This window comes from Melopsittacus undulatus, chromosome 11 (assembly GCF_012275295.1).
Source record: "Melopsittacus undulatus isolate bMelUnd1 chromosome 11, bMelUnd1.mat.Z, whole genome shotgun sequence".
Taxonomy (NCBI): Eukaryota; Metazoa; Chordata; class Aves; order Psittaciformes; family Psittaculidae; genus Melopsittacus; species Melopsittacus undulatus.
In genome coordinates, this window is record NC_047537.1 from 5,908,106 (window position 1) to 5,928,628 (window position 20,523).

The following is a 20,523-nucleotide window of genomic DNA, read 5'->3' on the forward strand; positions in this document are numbered from 1 at the left end:
CCCCTGGCGGGCAGGCGGGGCCTTGCTCCCCGCGCCGTGACGGAGGATCGGAGTTCGAGTCCCGGGGCGGGCGGCTCCTCGGGTCGGCGGTGGGGATGTGGTGTGGGGCACGGAGCTGATTTTGCCCTTAGTTCGTGTTTTCCGGCGGAGGAGCCCCCGGAGGAAGGCCTGCAGGGTGGCCTGTGCTGCAGCATTCACATCCTGGGTTGCTGGGGCTGGGAGAGGCCACCAACTACGTGCAAAGGAGCCATTTGCCTGCACCAACAGTCCTGGAACGTGTTTGTGTTCCCACAACATGGGCCAGAAGACCCTTAAATACAGCAGGATGAAGAGGAAATGCCCAACGTTACCAATTCAAATGTAGTTTATTGCTTGTTCTACCAGAGCACCTTTAGGTTTTTGAAAGTGTTAAATACACACACAATTACAGAACTGTCGAAAAAAATTAACTTCACACAGCTTGACAGCAAATACTGATCATGAGCACATCGCACATAAATAGGACTTAAAAAAGGAGCTAAACATAGTTTTGAACTTTGTCCCCATAAGAACCATTCACTGGAAAGAACAGGACACCAGAGAGCATATGAATCTTAGGGACTTCACACATGGAAGACCTGATTTTCCAGGGGAAGATGCAGACTAGGTTGATAAAGGAGTTGAGTATCCAAAGCTGCTCTTTAATTGGCTTAAGAGCAAATCAGTATTTCATGCACACCCTGAACTCACGTGGTATTCACATCACTGAAGTGCCACTAAGGTTAAACCACAACCTTTCGTTTGAAGTCAGATGGTTTTGGCTCAGTCCTGGGGATATTCAGGATGAGGAAATCAGGGCAAGAGGAGTAAAGCAACAGCAGCATCACACGCAGAAAAAAAGGTGAGGCTCAGGGAGTGAAAAAAAACCCAAACCCAAATCGTTATTTCTGGTACAAAACTGTTCACAAACACTGTGGCTGTTGAGGAAATAACCTCTTAGAAGTGTAGAGCTCAGGCACTTCAGTTATTTTCAGCTTCACACTTCTGGTGGGTGAACTCTCTCCCACCATCTTGTCACCCAGTGCAGCAATACAATGTTCAATAGTTTAAAAAAAATATAAACACCCCCCCCCCCCAAGATAAAGAACCCCACATGATCTCCCTGATGAACAGAATGAAAAACAAAGCATGAGAAGGAAAGGAGCTGTTATAAACATCAACACACTCAACAAACCGCTGACAGGTTTTAAGAGCTGAAACCATCAGAACTTTGCAGGATGAAAAGGACCTTTTCCATCATGTGCAAAAAAATCTGGGTTTGGGGCACAGTTTATGGTGTGATGGCAACCTCATCTATTGCTGATATCCTACATTTATGATATATGTCACCATCACTTTATCATCCCATGCTGCAAGGAAAATAGGAAGATGTCTCCTGACAGCAACCCTGAAATGCCAACCTACTTTCTAACATATGGCTTTGAAACAGGGCTCCTTTTGTGCTTAAAAGCAGAGGTTCAAGGAGAGCATTGCCCTCATGGAGAAGAACGAGAGTGGCTGAGGGAGCCCAGCAAGGCACTTTCTCCAAACACATTGGCATAAGAAGACTTGAGGAACTGGACATAGTTTTGCATGCTGCGGTTGGTGCTCTCTGACTGTTCCAACCGATCCTTTAAGTCCTGCAGATGGCTTTCATAGCGGTGCTCTGCCTGCATAAAGAAGCACAAAACACAAGCTGAAAGACAGCAACATTCATCTCATTCCTGTTAAAACTAAAGCTGTTCATCCTAAAGTGCTGAAGACAGCAAGAATTAGTACAGCAGTAGATGACATTACCATAGACGGTGCTATGATATTTATAACCTCTTTTGCTCATTTCCGACTCCATTCAGCACCCACTGATCAAACCAGGAGACAATGTGGCTGATCAGCTGAGCATTTAAAACTGATTAGCTATAGTTATGAGGAATTAAACACACTCTGCTCTGAAAAGCTACTTGCCCTGATCTATGTACCAACCCAATTTCAAGTAAAACTCAAGCAGCAGAAGAAATAGGACATGATGAAAGATTCCCCTTCTTTCCAATAGAAGAGAAATTGCATTCTCTCTCAGATAACCAAGCACAGTAAATGAAGTTGATATCTGCTTGTGACAGCTGATGTAAACCTTATTTGAATACAAAGGTCTGATTCTTTTCTTACAATCACATAGTTTGGAGCAAGTTCATGCACATCATTGCTATAAGGAAATTAAAGTCCTCATTCTTGAATCAGTGACCTAACAGACATGTCATGCCACACATCTGGCAAGGTCACATACAACAGCATGTCATATTCAGACACACATCTGCGTGACTTGCAGTATATCCATAGGACTTTGGTTTACAGACTTCAGTTGGTGCCCAGGATACAACCAGCACAGCGAGAATATCCATTGCAGGTCACTCACATCATCTTTGCTCCGACGCAATTGGTTCATTTCTGTTTTATTCCTACTCAGCTGGGTCTCCAAATCCAACATCTTGGACTGGGCCGCCCTCTCTCTTGCCATTGCTCGTTCTCGGGTTTGTTCCACCTACACATGCCAACCAAACAACTCTCTTAAAGGATTGTCTATTGCAGTACAATTTTTTCTACCCCATTGCCCACAAAAGCCCAAGAAAGTTTAACTTCAAGGAGGAAAGGACACATCCTCATTCATAAGCAGCAGTCTTGTGCTTTCAGCTTTTGGTTGCAAACTGGAGCATGGAGTTCAGGTTTTTCAATGGCTTAACTGGTGACAAACAATACCAGTACATTTTATTATCTGTATTTCACTGAACTTGATGATTTTAATGAATTTGGTCATAGGCTGAGGAGTATTTCCAGCATCCTTGCTCTTCTCCTTTTACAGGCTGGGCAGTTTTGGGCAAATTCACAAACCCAAGAGGTTACTTACTTGTCTTTTGGCATCCTCAATGGCCATCTCCAGCTGACGTGCCAAGGAGCTACACTCCCGGGTCTTCTCGTCTAGCCGCAGCTGGCACTGGTGGATCGACTCCTCCCGTTTTGCTATGACCTGAAGGAATTCTATGTTCTGGGCACTCGTTGACTCTAGTTTTCTAGGTTAAGACAATAACGTAAGGAAACCTATTCATTTTAAATGGAGTGTGTTCTACTCTGCCTTTTTGTCAGGATCTGGCTAGTCTGGGAATAGATTCCATTTCTCCTTGAAAGTTGAGAGCCCCAGGAAGCAATTCTCCATTTCTCAAATACAGGATTCCAAAGACTGAAGGACAGAGAGAGTACCCACATACCTGCATTTTCCCACACATTATCACTAAAAGAAATTAATAAACACGGGTAAAATTACTGGAACATGTCATAACCTCAAAATTGTCATGCTAAAATGGACAAGGAGCTGGTTTATGTGCTGTGTAAAATATTATCCTAACAAAACATTCATAACACGTGCTGCAAAAACATATAACTCTCCAGTGGACAACTACTGATTCCAGATCCTTCTGGGATAAACAAACACAGAATCCTGGAGGCACATAAGGGACTGGAACAAGACTGAACATGTTCAATCCCCTGAAAAAAAACAATGGGAAGAAGATGGAAATGAAAGGTTAAGAGGGCAAGAAAGCCTAATATTTCTAACCTTTCTAGCTCTTCCACTTTCAAGGTGAGCTGCTTTTTGTCCTCCTGGGCAGAATGACACCTCTCTCGTGTCACCTCCATTTTGTCCCCCTGGAGCTCAATCTAAAAATTACAGTGAGTAATTACTTCACAGAGTAGTCACTAACACACACAGGACCAACCACCTAAAATAGATGCAGTCTGCCCGAAGGAAACATGCTCAATTCAGAATTTCTGGAGAATGCCAGAAAAGGAAGATCAGACAGAAAAGCAAAGCACTAAACATCCCTTTTGCTGGTGCTTCCAGTTAATGTTTGGAAAGGTAGGAGAAAGTTCTTTCATATTGCAAATGAAAAGCCAGGTCTGTGAACACTTGCATGCAGAGCAGCCGCCTGTAAGCATAGCAAAGCAGACACATTAAAAGCAGCCCACATACATGACAGCAGCCCACAAAGGCATTAGAGCCTGAAATACCAGGAAGGTTATAATTCCAAGCTAATCAGAGTAAAGCAGTTACATTGTGAGATCATTTGCTGAGTCTTGAGGCATGGCTGTAGAAGTCATGCCTGTTGTAATTGTCCTGCAACACCTATAGAATCCTCCTGGGGACAAAACACAGGGACAGGGAAAACAACCTGAAATCAGGGTGAGAAAGCAAGGCTGGGGTAGCACTATCAGCAGAAAAGCACAAAAGGGAAAGCTGACAAGGTGATGGAAGTAGCAGAAGCAAGTGTTGGCATTAGCAAGTGTTGAAACTGCTGTTATTCAAGACACAGTAAGTGCACACCAGGGAATGAGGGAGCTTTCAAGTAGTCAGGAATGCCACTAGCTACGCCGCTAACTTCTCGCACAAAGACATAGCACACACCTTTATTTTGCAGTGCACGTTTAATCTTTTCAGAAAGAGATGAGAACAGAGATGAAGATTGAACCTTCCTGCGACTGGAAATTCGTCTTGGTCTCAGACATCTGGAAAGCAGAGATGCTGGTAATTTCTGCCGTCCCTTACCTGCTGCTGAAGATTTGAAATTTGGACAGACAGTTCAGCATTCTTCTTCTCGGAATTCTTAAGTTGCTCTCTATATTCTGCTATCTGTGATTCTTTCATCTTGAGGATCTCAGGCAGCTTCTCCATTTCAGCAAGTCTGCTCTGCAGCTGCTTGTATGACTATAAACAAAGGAGACAAAGAGAATGTGAGGAATCTTCAAATGTTCTTAAGGTCAAGACTAAAAACATTTCTGAACTTCAGTGAAGCTTTGTTGGAATGTGACCTTGGTGACAATGTGTGGGTATCTGGCCAGTGTTGGAGTTTGAAGCCTAAGGTCTTCTAGTCCAAAAGGCTTTCTCTTAGGATTTGGCATTCCCCATGGATGGAGTGAGAATGAGTATTTTGGATCATGAGCTTCTATTTTACTAGAAGTACAAGCTCCTTCTGTGAGGAGAGCTGCTCTGCATCAAACAATGTGTGACCTAGCCAGCCCACTGTTCTAAACCACTTGTTCTGCAGCAAAGGACACAGGAAGCAATTTAAACACCTCTGAAGAACACCATATAGTCAAGAAGCAGCTGCTAAATGTTCAATAAATTTTGCAGAATGAACAAGTCCTGAGAAAAACTAATGGAAAAGGCAAACTCAAGCCTTTTATTTCCTCTTCACAGCCATTTTTCACTACATTCAGAACAGTAAGATCCATGAATGTATACAACCTATCAGTCTTTAGAGGAATAGTTACCAGATCCATCAGGTTATTCTTTTCTTCCTTTAGTGTCTCGTTCTCTTTACCAAACTTCTCCAGTTTTGCTGCAGCATCTTCTGCTTCCTTTTGATTCTTCAATACCTGGACATTAAAAAAAAAACCCACATACTTTATCTGCCAAGTATAGTGCTCAAGGATCAGCAACAAGTTTCTTACCACACCAGCCACCACCCCAGGACTCTTATCTGAAAGTTCACTTTCTGCTACCTGGATAATCTGGGCTTCCTACCAGATGTTTTTCCCTTTTGCCTTACCTTCCTACAGTCACAATATCCAAAATCCTTCCAAAATCGCAGCCAAGGAACACTACTTGCCACACTAGGAGGCAGAAATAAAGCATCTCACTATTTTTCTTTACCTTTTGAAAAAGAGTTTGGGAAAGTGAAATATTAAAACTATTCTGTTGTTTTTCATTAATCAAGATCTCTGTTATGGGAGCCAGCTCTTCCTAATGACTAAGTCATCAGCACATGGTGAGGAAGGCAAATCTTGCACACTTTGACATATAGCACATGGCAGTCTGGATGCTGCCAGCTGACAAAAAGTCAGGCTAATAGAGACAAATCAACCAAAACCATATCAAACTGCAGTGTCCTCCAAGAGCAAGTAAAGGGTTAAGGTGTTATAAGCCACAACAGTAAAGGGAGGAAACATGTCATTGCAAGGGCTGCAGGTTTTGGTAAGATGCCTACCTGTGATTTGTAGTTTTCAATCATCCCTTCATAGTTTTTGACAGATATTCGCAGCTGCTGCACTTCAGCCTGTGCTTGCTTCAGCTTTTCCTCCAGTGAGGTCATACTAGCCTGAAAATAGAACACATTTGGAAGTAACTGTCACACTAAGCTGTGTAGACTAAGAAAAAAGGCTTTTGTCAAGTGTAAGTCGGCAAAACTTTCCAGGCTTCAGTAGGTTGCCAAATTCACATCAACAGAGCAGAGAGGTTTGGGATAGATGTGTAGTCTTTCCATTTGCCTGAATAAGCTGTGCTACTTGGATTAGGGCTACTCCTTATTTGGATCAATACCTGGCTTCCCAAGAAGATAACGATGTAGGTTACCTACAAGATCACCAGTGGTAAGAGAAGACAGAAGAAATGTACCAGCCACTTTCTGTTTTATTCTTGAAATTACCATTCTCCCTGCATGAGCTACAGTTGGTTGTTCTCTGGCCAGCAGTATGAAGATGTAAAGACAAGATGCAAGAATCCAGCTGGAAGAAGCAGTGCTTGGATTGGAGATCCTCTTAACCAAAACATGAAAGAAACACAGTCCTCACAGAATGTACATTTCCTTTATGTCTCTTCCCAACACGCTTGTCCTGTTACACTCAGGTTATGGAGAAACTGGTTTGAAAGTGAACGGGAGTGATGGATGCAATGGAACTCTGTGGTCAGAACCCAAGCAACTTGTTGTAATGCCTCCCTTTTTTCCCCCCTAGCATTTCAGCTTCAAACCCCTAGAATCACTGACCTTTTGTCTTTCATTCTCCATTTTTAAATTAGAGGTCTCTGAACTCTGTCGATGCACTTTATCCGGCACCACATCTCTGACATCCCGCACCTTGTCCTCCTGAGTTGCCTGCTCTTCCAGAATGTCTGCAAGACGACTGCCATACAGAAAGAAAATCAATTCTTAAGTGGCAAGAAAGAATAAGGCTCCTAACCCTTAAACATTAGCTTCAGAAACAAGGCTTTTTCCTATCCCTTCATCTTCCTCCTCCATGTATGCACACCTATCTTCTGTACTGTTTTACTACCTCAATCTTAGCTTGCTGGAAATTAACTTGAGTTGTCCCCTCAGAGCTCAAATGCATTGTCTTCAAGATACACAGGGTGAAGAGGTACCTTTCTCTTGCCTCATAACTAACTTTTTTTTTCCTGCAGCAACAACTGTACTGCAGCAATAACATTACATTTATTGACTTCACAACAAAATAGACAGGAGCTACACTGCCTCTCTCTTCTAATCCCTTCAAGTTTCTCAAACAGATCTCAAAAGAAAAATAACCTTAATCCTTTCAAAACATTACAAAATTGCAAAGGAATGGGGTTTTAAGGGTCAGCAAACCCTTAAAAAGTCTGCCTTTGCTGTGTCAAATCAGCAGCAGAAGCCACAATGTGATCTTGCTCTCTCTCTTCCCAAACTCTGCTCTAGCCCTTAGGCAGTGCTGGTTTTGCTTGGCTATTTACAGGCAATCCAATGAAATCATTTAATTTAATGGTATTATTCAATTCAGTTACATTATCCTTGAACTCAGAACACATCCCCATTCGTGCTTGTTACTCTACACTAGTTTTATTTTAACCTGGTCAGTGTAACAATCTCCAGTTCGAGGTCAGTCTTGTCCTTTATTGCTCTATCGTGGCGGTTCTTCCAGGTCTCCAGACTAGACAGCACCTCAGCAACATACTCATCCTATCAACCAAAAGAAATACAGGAAGAAAAGACCAAGGGTGACAAAAATGTCACTGGATATGGGATATGCAGATAATATAAGGCATGGCGAAAACGCTACTAGGGGCTCTTGTCCCTGGGATTCAAAAAACAAGGGACAGCCAAAAAAAATAAGTAGTGTAAAATCAATGTCCCCTTCTGGTTTGTCCCAGTCCCAAACTTTCCTACTTTTCCTGGATATCCTTTAGCCATTTTTCCAATAGGAAATTCCACTATGCCTCTAAGTCTTTTTACTTTCCTGCTCTAACTCCATTCAGAGTTTTCAGTCAAAATAGCAAGGCTTTATTTTACTGTGTTTTTTTCAACTTTCAGATGGTTCTAAAGAATCAGGTGAAAAATCAGATCTGCTAACTTAGTATTATCTAAGTTATGGCAAGTCCTAAGTTAAGGACATGCAGCAGATACAGTGACAGTTGAGAAAACTGGTTTTGTTCTAAACTTAGCATAAATGGGCCAAGGCAACAAGACAGAAATAAATCTCATTAGTTGAAAGCAGAGACTCTCCCCAGGGTTGCTACTAGAAGTCAAAAGCTTAGATGCATGATTTGAAATGAGGTCTCTTCTCCTGTATTATCAGGTACCTTTTCTGATAGCTGGGCAGCCAGTTGCGCTCTATACTCTGCACTCCGCTCTGCCCACTCTTTCTGTGCACGGAGGGCTTTCTTCAGGGCCTCTTTGTCACGTTCTGCCTTCTGCTTTACTTCTTTCAGCTGTTTCATGATACGTTCCATCTCTGCCTTATGCTGAGCTTCAGCATGCTCCAGATTCTGCAAGAAGGAATACACCATATGGAATAATGCCCTTACATCTGCATACCCAAAGCAGCAACTAATTTCCAAGAGCTGTTGGAGAGAGCTGGTTATAACCCCCCAGCTTTCAGCCTGGAGATTCTTGCAATGAGGTTTCACCTACACAATCCTGTCCTAATACTGAAAGACATGTCAGCATGACCTATCTGGCTAATAGAAGGAACACTTTATAAAACCTAACAGTCTCAGATTTCTTCATTGAAGGATCTCCAGGCACCTCCTCTTTCCTCAGATGGACCCTCATGGCTCTTCTACTCCAACAAAATGGGGAACAAATAAATAGCCATTTATTTTAAATCAGATGTGAATGACTGTCCTGAAGGATTTGTACTAGGGCAAAATATCCTTCATGTGGCATGTCTTAAACTACATTCCCCTTTAAATTACTAAACAGAGGAACAGGATGGAATTTGACATCAGGAACCAACAGGACCTTAAACAGAAAGGCAACTCAGTGATAAGCCCAAGCAAAGAGAATACTACCAATCCTTGTGACAGATGTCTTATTAGCACAATATGGAATCCACTACTGTGTAGAAACTGGTTTTATAACTAAGCCAGTCATCTGAACCCTTAAAAAAGTAATTTTCTGCAAATCCAAATTCATAGTTTGGACTATCTGTAGTTCTGCAGAACTCAAAGGTGGAATAGGGAGGAGAAAATGGAAAAGGAAACTACCTTTCCTGCCTGTACGAGATTGGCAAGACCCTCCATTTCTTTTTCTTTCTCCTGAAGCTTCATCTGAAGTTGCTGGGAAAACAAACACCACTTAGATGTTAAGTAACAAACACATTTAGGTTGGAAAGATGGAGGAAAAGGGGTGTAACAGTCTCCCTCGCAGCTCTGATTCATGGCACTCTCTGGTATCCACAGCAACTGAAAAACAGGCTGCATTCTCCTCAAACAGAAAGCAGAAGGGGTACAAACACTTGTGTAACAAGGCATAATGTACTCAGTCAAGAACAAGGACCTGAGAGGATTGTATACCCCACAGGTTAAAAAAGGGCATTACCGGTCTCACAGCAAATTTTATAACTTCATGCAATGTAAGAACTCTTTTCTCAGTTTACAGATAAGGAGACTAACCAAAACTGGCACCAGATCACTCACTCAAGTGACAGCAACAGACACAGAAAGCTTCCCCACTTTGTACTTTTCACAAAATCACAGTATCATTTAAGTTAGAGAAGATCTTTGTTTTTAAGACCCTAACCATTAACCCAGCACTGCCAAGTAAGTCCCTAAACCATGACCCTAAGGGCCACATCTACATATCTTTTAAATGCCTCCAGGGATGTGACACTACCACTTCCCTGGGCAACATGTTTTAATGTTTCACAACCCTTTTGGCAAAGAAATTTTCCTAATATCCCATCTAAATCTCCCCTGGTGCAGCTTGAGGCCATTCCCTCTTGGGTACAGGCAAAAGATGATCATTTCCCCTTCAATTACGGGGTTTCATTCTGCTGCTCATCCCTATCTTCCAGCTTAGGGGCATGGGTACCCTGAGAACTGGTCTTACTATTAAAGACTGAGGCAAAAAAGACATTAAGTTCCTCAGCCTTTTCCTCATCCTTTGCCACTAGGTTTCTCCCCTGTATCCAATAAAGGAGGGAGATTCTCCTTAGCTTTCCTTTTGTTGCTTATGTATTTATAGAAACATTTTTTATTGCTTTTTATGACAGTTCCAGATTAAGTTCTAGTTGGGCTTTGGCCATTCTAACTTTCTCACTCAACCCTTTCGTCACTGTCACTAAGCTCTAGACAACCAAAACACACAGACATACCCCACCACCTCTTCTTCCTTGCCTATCTCTTCTAAAGAGTTACAGCCATCCATTGCTGCACTCCAGTTGTCCATGCTTCTGTGACGACAATGGTGTCCTGGCTTTCCTGCTGCACAATGACTTCCAGCTCCTCCTGTGTGTTGCCCATGCATTGGTGTAGACACACTTCAGTTGGACTACTGATCCTGCTGCCTTTTTGGGTGTAGAAGCTCTAATTCCTACATGACCATTCTCAGGCTCTTCTGTGGTTCCTAACGCAAACTTGTGCATTTGCTGCCACATATATCTCCATCCTCTACCTCCTCTGAGATGGCACAACAAAGGACCTTGCTAGCACACTGTTCCTCAAACATCGGTTTTATCCCTTTCTCCTTCAAATCTAGTTTAATGCTCTTTCAATGAGCCCTGCTAACTCCCATGCAAAGATCCTTCTTCCCCTTTGAGACAGGCCTGTTGCCAGCAGGCCTGGTGTCGTGTGAACCAACCCATGACCCAAACCCCCAAAATTCTGCTGGTGACACCAGGCTCGGAGCTCTGTTAGCTATCTCTGGAGATAACATGATAACCATATAGAAACAAGAAGATAATTTCCAAACAGAAAAATCCTATCCTAAGCATAAGGGGCATTTATTTCTGCAGTAGGTATTTTTTCCTCTCCCACCCCCAGAGTTTTCTTTTTAAAGAAACATGTAGTATAATTATTGCTTTGTACATTCAGTACTATGAGAAAAGGTAAGCAAAATCATAGAATCACAGACTGGCTTGGGTTTGAAAGAACCTTAAGATCATCTAGTTCCAACCCCAGCCATGGCCATGGACACCTCACACTAGACCATGTTGCCCAAGGCTTTGTCTAGCCCAGCCTTGAGCACTGCCAGGGATGGAGCATTTACCACTTCTTTGGGCAACCTGTGCCTCAGCACCCTCACAATCATTTGTTCTGAAACATAAGGACAAGCTTAAGTTCTTTTATATAGCTGAATGCTGTAAATCCTAATGGCGCTCTTCATGAAGATCTCACCTATGTTATCCCTATTCTAAGCCCCTATATTTCAAGGGCTATGAAAGAAAAAGCAAAACAAAAACCCAAAACCAAACAGCTTGTGGTTTGCTTACCACATTCTCTGCATCCGAGTCAGACAGCCTTTTCAGAAGTATTTTTTGCCGCACCATTAACTTCTGAGCATCCTTCTACAAAAGAAATACATAAGATCTATGTATTACTAACAAGTTACTAACTAAAAAGTCAGTTATAGACAGTTGCTTTAAATGGAACTGGGCAAGTCAACGCTTTGTTCCCAGTTGCAGCAGCAATTCTCAGAAGATATCCAGAAACACCAAATAAAATATAAAAATAAATATAAAATATTAACTACAGAAAGAATAGCAAATGCACTTCTGTATTGCTCTTAAAAGCAATACAGAATTGTTCTGTACAAGCAGGACAGAACTGTTTACAATCTCTCTGTTACTGCTCTTAGAGCCTACAAAAATATGGTTCTGAATATCCTTAGGCTCCTATTAGCTAAGGTCACATCTAGTCCTCAGATGTCAGCCAATGCAACAGTAGCAGTAACATTTCACACTAGCACAAGCAGCTGTATCCAGAAGAGAGAGCTGGCAACACAGTAATGCCTATTCCTTTGAACATAGTCACTTAGATGCTCTAACATCCTCGCAGCAGAAAAATCAGCCTTCTTCTATGAAGTAGGTAGGGATAAAACCCAACAAAAATCCGAAAAGTCCTACCCATCCATTATGACACAGGGACAACAGCAGAGCTGGGAAAAAGCATTCAAAGGTCTCAAATTGCATCTCAGCCCACAAGATGACATAGCCTCCTGTAATCTGCCAAGTTCAAGCACACAGCACTGCTCACCTCCTTGCTGTGCTGCTCTTTGAGAAGCTGTCGCAGCTTCTGGTTGGTTTCTTCAAAGGTGGTCAATTTCTGGAGCAGAAGTTCTTTTTGCCTTGTCAGTGCGTTAATGTCTGAGCTGCTCATGTGCTTCTCCTAGAGAACAGTAAAAAAAGGGAAAAGAATTATTCACATTGAGCGTGTGAAGCTGATACAAGCACGAGCAGTGCAATGGTGAGCACCATGTATGCAGAAGGTGATTGGATGCTGCAAGTACCCCACTTCCAAACAAAACTAACAAATGCCTCCACTTTCCCAGAGAAACAATTGTTACATTACATTTTTAAGACAGCCATTTAACAGGACGATATAGCAAAGCCAAGAACAAAACCAGACAACACCTACAATGTTGAGTCTCCCAATTGTATTTTCCAGGTCACGGATCTGCCTGGCTGCTGCTGATGCATCCCTTTCTGCCTCACTCAGCTTGGACAACAAACACTCCTTCTCATGCTGCAGGTACTTCTTCTCTAGTCTGTAATGAGAATTCAGCCATCAGAGAAACAAGACGCTTTGGCGACTCTACCAGCCACTACTGATATACATTTGGTTTGATTAAGAAATACCCTATGATTCAGTCCTTTCAGTGGCTATAGCCTCTAGCTTTCAGTTTCATGTTTATTCATTTGTTGTTCTACCAATATCATCACAATTCAAACAGCATCTGTTAAACTTCAAAATATTAATTGCAAAGCTAGGATGACCCTCCTGTAGGTCACACAAGCCAACAGCTCTCAGGTTCCTCTCAAGAGTAGTTTTTTCTATTCCAGTATCATCCTATAACCCTTCTCTGCAGGTATTGCCATTGAAGTTCCCCTTCTAAAAGGTGACCAAAAAAACCCCAAGAACAGCAGTTCTTAAGCGGCACTGCAACCCAACATACAAACTACAACATTAAATAACGTTAGCAATAAAGGAGGTATTGCCCTGTAAATACCACTACTTGGAGTAACAATGAAAAAATGGAGCTGTCTTACATAGTCAGGTCTTTCTCTTCCCTTATGCGCTCCATATTGTGCCTGAGCAGTGTATTCTCATGCTCCGTTTCTACCAGCTCTTGTGTGACTTCGTTTAGTTGTTCTTTCTGCTCCTGCAGGAGACGCTTTGTCAGTTCCTTGTGTTTTTCTTTTTCCTGCAGCTTGGCCTGATGAAAATATTTAAATAGTATGTAAGACAAAGTAGATGCTTTTAAAGCGATACACAGAACCACATCTCAAACCACTGAATCAGCTATTGAGCTGCAAACATCAGAGGATCAGGCTTTTTCTTGCATTTTTTTTCCTTCCCCCACTCCCCTTCCCCCTAGGTATTTCCAGGTTGTTTGGATGCACAAAGAGCATAATTCAGCTATTGCCTTGAAGTACTTCCCATCCCACAAACACAGGGAAGATGCAAACATCTTGATTTTAAGTCATAGACCAAAAACTTGTCATCAGCCACAAGACATGTGAAAGGCCTCAAACATGGCAGGAAAGGAGCTCTGGTGGCAGTTCACACACTGGAAACGGCTCCCATTGCTCTACTATTGCTTTGGGAGATCCATGGAACTGGATGAAATCAACCTAAACAGTCCCTAGCATTTTGTTTCCATCTACCTGTTCTGTAGCAGCATAGTGTCACTGCTGTTAGTGTGACTGGAGTTGTGTACATAATACTTGAAGGCTGAATGGGGCTCAGAAGTTGGCTACTGCTCCCCATGAATGACACATGTACCCCATTTGGCAGTTAAGAGTGCTATAGACAGTAAAGATGTGAAAGAACAGAGAACATAGAGGGGGCTTGAACCATTGCACCAGGCTTGGATTTTCATTTTTGCAGCAAAAAGTCACTGCAGATTCCCTGGCTTGCACAAAATCAAAGCTAACAAAATTCATGTGATCTTACATCATGGATTTAAGTGACACCACCAAACATTTAGATTCAATTAACTTACTGAAAGTATCAAAGTGAACATCATAGTTTTAAGTAAAATAATACTACTTCAGATGTGTTACCCTCAGTGTTAACTCAAAGCTAAAAATACAGGTTGTGCCCACCATCACGCATCTGGGAACATCTCCTACCCATTTTTTAAGTGGTGTCAAGTACATAAGATGCTACTTATCTGGAAAACACAACATCAGTGGGTTGCACATTTTTAAACCGAATAAGAGGAAACAATCTTGTTAAGTGGATTATTTGACACTGAAACAGCAACATACTGTATTTTTCACCTCTGGGAATAACCAGTTTTCTGACTTTGGGCTTGTGCAGAAGACAGATTATTCAGAAACAGAAGCACAGCAACACCTTATTAAACAGATAAGGTTTTACAATGTTTCATAGTAGGGCTTAGTGAATTTCTCATTAGGATAGTTCAGCTTTTCTAAACAACTTTAAACGAGTTACCAATGGCCTGGGTAGTCTTCTATAGCACCAAGACTTGACCCCAGCCTCCTCCATCTCCTCACCTCCTTCATCATTCCCACTGCATTTATGAGGCTATTTATCTTCTTTTCATGTTCATTCATTCTGCAGCAAACGTCATCCTCCTCATCTGCAGAGAGGTCACTCAGGTGCAACATTGATATAGTTTTGTCTGAATCTGGAGGTGCAACTTCTAGGCGGTGAGCTGGGCCCTAGTAGAAAATACCAGAAAGTCATAAACAGGATCCTAACCGTAACTCTGCCAAACACAGAGACCAGGTTGTATCATTGCAACAAGGCTGGTAGAGAAAAACAACTTGTGAACATTCTTTTATTTCCATCTGGGAAAGGCCAAGAATGCATAAAGACTTGAACAGAAAAAGAAGAAAAAGTAATGGAAGTTTAAGTTCTCATCTAGGAAAAGCCAGGAATACAAAAGGAAAAACTATCAACCCACAAGAAAGAAAACACAGTTCATAAAAACTCCATGCTTTGGAAGAGACTAAGAACAGCAGCACCTCACTGTGCCTCTAGATGACATCTTAATGGGGACTAATAAAGCTACAATAAACAAAGATATTTGTCTGGCTTCTAAAGGCAGAAAGGCATGCTATGGGCATAGACTAATAATTAATTTCCTATTTTTCTGTATTAAAAAGTGAAAAAGATTTATAGAAGACACAATGGGTGGTAGATGACAGTAGCCTTCTTTCAGATCAGCACAGCTCCCTCGCTAGAACATCAACTCTCTTCAACCTCAGACAGACCTTTAAAAGTTTTAAGGTTTTAAAGAGCAAACTCAGCCATACCTCCCATTTGCAGGTGGGCTCCCGGACAGATGTTTTGCCTGGGGGTACCCAGGGGGCTTTCGTTTTCACCCGAACACTTCGACACACATTCACAGTATCCCCCTTCACTTTCTGCTTGTGCTTTTGCTGAAAGAAAAGAGAAGATATAATAAATCACAGTCTTTTAAAGAACCATTTCCAATTTTTAGTGCTGCAAAGCCAAATAAAAGATGATTCATACAAAAATATCACGGTGTTATTCATGATACATCACGTAAGACTGGCCAGCAGCCATCAGAGGAAGCTAAAACCAGCCTGGAGAAAAGGTTATTGCACATTCAGCTGACAGTATGTTCTTGTCTATCATGAAGCAGCTCTGTGATATCCCTGGGATACCTGCACCTGTGATGTGATAAGAGCCTTACCCAGCAGGCCAGGGTGGGAGACTTGGGAGGGAAGAAAGTCTTTTCTGTATGGAGATGCACAAGAAAATGCCACAATGTGACCCATTGATGCGAAGAAGGAACAACCTGAGAGATCCCTTCTCCATTCCGAGTTTGTATCACAAAAGAGCAGATACATCATGTGATAAGAGTACTATCAGAGAAAATTAAGAACAGTGCACTGTGATTGGTCCTGAAAAGCTTCCGAAGTGTTTTTGATGCTTTGTAGTCAACTAATAGATGGGCATTTATTTGTATTGAAGTGCTCTGACTGAAAGGAAGTTCAAGTGGTTTTGCACAATTCTGACTTTCAGAGAAAAATCAGATGTTCTAAATATTCCCTACAGGCAATTAACTAGTAAGAATCATTGATTTCACTGTCAGGCCCTACCCCATTATGATATGCACCATTAGCAACAAACACAAAATTATCAGAGGACTTAGAACGGGATGGCTGCACCTAAGGAAGAACAAGCATCACCTTTACATAAACATCCAACTGCAAAAGAGGACAGGTGACAGCTTGAAACTCAACTTCAGTCTTGCCTTCAGACTGCTGTGGATAAGGCTATGAAGAGATTTTCTTTGCTGCACAGAGCAGCAGACCGAGAAGGTGCTTAATGCCAGAAGATAGTTTGAATCCAGACTCTTTTCCCTAAGCACATTCATTTTAATACAATCAAGATGGTATCTGAAACACCTAAATATGACCTTCCCCCAAACCTTTCATACAAAAATAAGGATGAAGCCAAAGTAAAATCATTATCAAGACACAAATCCAGGAAATAAAAGGAAAAAATATATTCCCCAATTTATATCACATTGGAAGCAACATCCCTCACAAATATACATGTGAACATGAAAAACACATTCTAGATCAGACTTAAATCACCTTAAACATAAAATGCATCACTGAAAATTCACCACTGAACACAAATTCAAGTCTTACACTTCAAACACAACAGTAAAACAGACCTTGAAGATGGTTTGGTGCTTCTAGGACCGTTCACCTTCCTCTTTGTAACCCTTACAAACACGTGGCTACACACTCCTACCTGGCATTGTGCAGATGTGGTTTTCTGACCCTTTTTAATATGGACATGGACAGGGGTGTTTTCATCCACATGGACGTGCAAAGGGGGAGATGAGGAACGGTTCTTCATGGCTCTTCTCCCACAAACGGGAAAGGGCAAGACAATGAAAGGAAACCTGTGGATAAGGAAACTGGAAATAACAACATTTCCCTCTGTGCCAGAAAGCAACAATGGCCAGCCTTGGTAAAAGTTTGAGCTTTCAGTAGCATCTGCCATTTTGAATTGCACACTATTTCACTGCAAACCTGGGATTAATACAAATAATTTCTCTGCTGCCAGTATTTTCTGCTTTGAACATTGCTATTAAAGACCAAATACAGTTGGATTGATAGCAGGTGTAAGAGTCATTGGAGTTCAAAGTCTTTGAGCAAGCAAGCAAATCAACGTTCCAGTAACCAGCACCATCTGATTATGAAGAGAAATTTGAAGGGAGAAGAGAAGCATTCATTTAACAGTTTGCTTAAGGAAAAAATCAACAAGAGACCATCAGATCCTTCCATCCTAGAGCCCTGACCCTGTAAACTCTTTCATACAAGCTTTAAGGGTCTTTTTAAGCTAAACAAAAGCTTAAAAGCTATTGGATCACAGTATTTAAACTTTAATCTCCAGAAGAAGAGCACAACCTCAACCAATACCCAACACAAGATGAAAAAGCCTAGAGATGCAAGATTAAAGCCTCTATCTTTGAGCTCGATGGTTTGGGTGAGGTAACGGTATGATGCAATTGCAAATACTACGGAAGTCCACCAGCAGCACTAACCTGATTCTGGCAGAAAGGGGTTTTTGCAAGGTAAATTACTTACACTTATTGAAACGGTTTTGGATCTTCTGGACAGTGCGTTCTGTGCAGAAACTGAAGTCATTTCATCGTTGATGCATGACGGACACCTGATATACAAGTAATAAAATGACCACTAATAAGAAAAGGTGTCAAATTCTAAGCATCCTCCTCTTTTCAATTTAAGGCTCAAACACATCAAGTGTACAGACCCAAACAACAGCGGTTGCTGTGTCCTGGCTTCCTCTGACAAGCATGGGATGAAGGAAGGACAAAGACTTTAATTCCTTACATAGTGATAATGAAACTTGGCTTAAAAAGTGCAAATGTTATTACATGACGGCCTTGCTCAAACAGTTACAAACCTTCAAACTCTAACTGCAATTTTAAACCAGTTTAATATGGGAACAGGTTTGAACAGTTCTAGGGCATGCATACATCCCCTCCCAAACCCCACACACTCCCCAAATTCTGTCATCATCAACAAATTCTGCGAAACTGCATGGAAACATTGATGGTTTAGGTTTATACTGTTGTGCAGGCCAAAGAGATACATCTGAATTAGCACTCATGCTGAAGGAAACCCAGCACCACAAAGACTCAGCTATAACACGAGCATCTTCTGGCTGGGAGGACTTGAAGAAATGGGAGTGCAGGAGAAGGGATGTCCAAAGGACTAATGCTTGCTGGGGAGGGATGGAGTACAGCTGTTGGAGTGCTGGTATATCAGGCTTAGTTAGCTGACCTTACGTTAACACTCCTCCATAATGTTAGAAGTCAAGTCACACTTCTTAATGTGGTAGAACAGGATTTTTACAACACTTATACCAGACTAGAACTGAGATCACTCTTTATAGCTCATTGCTTAATTTACCAACTTGCTGCAATTCATGTAATAAACTACTCTAAATAAACCTATTACTATTGCATCTAGTTTTAAGCAGGATGCGTTTAAAACAAAACACACCTGTATATCACATCAGAGTAATGAAGATTAAAGAGGGGAAGAGAGATAGATCCCCAGCTTCTAGCTATGAACGACTCCAAACACCACTGGGCACTTTGATCTTGTTTTCAAGAGAAGGGTTAAACTCTCCCCAGGCCCACATGTGAGCATGGGTTAATGCACTGACTGAGAACTTGCAGAGCTTTCGAATCCCAGATTGGTTTGTGTTAGAAAGGACCTTAAAGCTCCTCCAGCCCCAACCTCCTGCCATGGGCAGGGACCCCTTTCACTGGAGCAGCTGCTCCAAGCCCCTGTGTCCGATCTGGCCTTGAGCACTGCTAGGGATGGGGCAGCCACAGCTTCTCTGGGCACCCTGTGCCAGCGCCTCAGCACCCTCACAGGGAAGAACTTGCTAAGATCTAACGACCACAAGTGAAATAGAAAAGCAGTCACCAGCTTTCCCTAACAACTGGGTTTATTTCAGAAGTTTAAGCAACTTCCCCTGCCATCTCCGGAGGCTCTTCAGACAATCTCTGTCTGCCTCAGGCTGGCAGGGCCCTATCCCGGGCTCAGTCTCCCCCTCCAAGCAGGTTCAGCTCCCAGCTCAGGGCAGTGCTCTCCCCAGAACAGGCTGAGAAGCCTGCAGGATGGGCACCACCCCCGAGCAGCCCGTCCCAACGCCCCCCTCGCTACAAACCACGTTTTCCTTTACACATTCAAAGTCGCCCGTTGGTTCCCGTTTTCCTGCGGCGGAAAGGACCCCCCTCAGGCGGGCAGGAGGACCCTCCCGGGTGCCCGCCCCACCGGCCCCTCACCAGGAATCACCGCACGGGGTCCGCTGCCGCCTCAGGAGGTCTCCGCCGGCGGCGGGGAGGTGGCCGGAGGCGCTGTTGCCATAGGAACCCCTCAGGCGAGCCGGGCCGGGCGGAGCGAGCCCGCAGCAGGTGCCACAGCCGCCGCCGCAGCACTTCCGGGTCCGCCGCCGCATCGCCGATCCCGGCTCTCCCATTGGCAGATTCAAACCCTCCACGTGACCAGCCCGCCGCCGCACGCGTCACAACGCCCCGCCCCAACAACGGGCCCCGTCGCCATAGTGACAGGAAGCGGCCCGAGGGGACGGGCCTAGCCCGGAGCTCCTCCAGCGGCAGCCCCCCGAGGTTAGGTCCCTGTGCCCCCGGGGGGGGCCAAGCCATCACCGAAGGGCTCGGAGCAGGCTCATGCAGTTGTGTTAAAACTGCATCACTCGCTGTGGTGTCCATACTGTGGGATGCAGGTTTCAGTACAAGACAGCTTTAACACAAATACAGCAAGTCACAGAGCAGCAACCCCGCTGGGTTTTACTGTAAACATCATTTTGGTCTATGCCAGCGCATAACTGGGCTTGAAACTAGTCTCACATTCAAATAAAAGTAAAAAATACAACAACCAACCCAACAAAAGCCCCAAAACCCTATGACAACCTTTGCTGTTACACCTCCATCCCAGCAGAGCCCAGATGTATTACAGACCAACTTCAGCTGCACCCAGAAAGTCTCAACAAAGCAGCTTCCCAAAACCTGCCCTTTCTCCTGGGAAAACAGGACAGTACCAAGGCAAAACTCAAGGCTTGGGCTTTGTAAAGGAGCCTGAACCATCTCATACTAGGACAAACATCCTACCACAGCTCAGGAGAATTGTACATTATCTGCTGAGACAGCTCCTAACCCCACTGGTACAACAGCAAATCCTTTGCTACTCTCGCACAGC

At 43.0% G+C, this 20,523-nt stretch overlaps 1 protein-coding gene across 4 annotated transcripts; it reads right to left on the reverse strand.

The window, feature by feature from the left end:
• Positions 1–346: 346 nt before the first annotated feature.
• Positions 347–19,786, reverse strand: ODF2 (outer dense fiber of sperm tails 2). 4 transcript variants are annotated; one of them, XM_034067363.1, is made up of 19 exons: positions 19,593–19,786; positions 17,857–17,941; positions 15,538–15,663; positions 14,773–14,940; positions 13,300–13,466; positions 12,668–12,797; positions 12,287–12,418; positions 11,524–11,598; positions 9,299–9,370; positions 8,393–8,578; positions 7,663–7,772; positions 6,828–6,963; positions 6,051–6,161; positions 5,335–5,439; positions 4,610–4,768; positions 3,623–3,723; positions 2,918–3,080; positions 2,429–2,554; positions 347–1,688 (listed from the first exon to the last, which is right to left on the reverse strand). In XM_034067363.1, exons 1-19 carry the CDS (start codon positions 19,784–19,786, stop codon positions 1,515–1,517), a joined length of 2,520 nt encoding a protein of 839 aa, XP_033923254.1. In that variant the 3' UTR covers positions 347–1,514. The 4 variants fall into 4 exon arrangements, with proteins under 4 accessions (XP_033923254.1, XP_030902376.2, XP_030902377.2 ...); XM_031046516.2 differs by lacking the exon at positions 19,593–19,786 and adding an exon at positions 17,015–17,168 and having other exon boundaries at positions 17,857–17,942; XM_031046517.2 differs by lacking the exon at positions 19,593–19,786 and adding an exon at positions 17,015–17,183 and having other exon boundaries at positions 17,857–17,925.
• Between the last annotated feature and the right edge of the window lie 737 nt (positions 19,787–20,523).

What these genes read in the sequence shown, in the direction of transcription:
- ODF2 (XM_034067363.1), bottom strand. Translation starts at nt 19,786, where the DNA reads ATGGGAGAGCCGGGATCGGCGATGCGGCGGCGGACCCGGAAGTGCTGC. An exon ending in AAGAGCAGCACAGCAAGGAG is followed by an intron (nt 11,599 to 12,286) that starts GTGAGCAGTGCT and finishes TTTCTTTTGTAG; the next exon opens with AAGGATGCTCAGAAGTTAAT. An exon ending in AGAATAACCTGATGGATCTG is followed by an intron (nt 4,769 to 5,334) that starts GTAACTATTCCT and finishes CTTTGTTTATAG; the next exon opens with TCATACAAGCAGCTGCAGAG.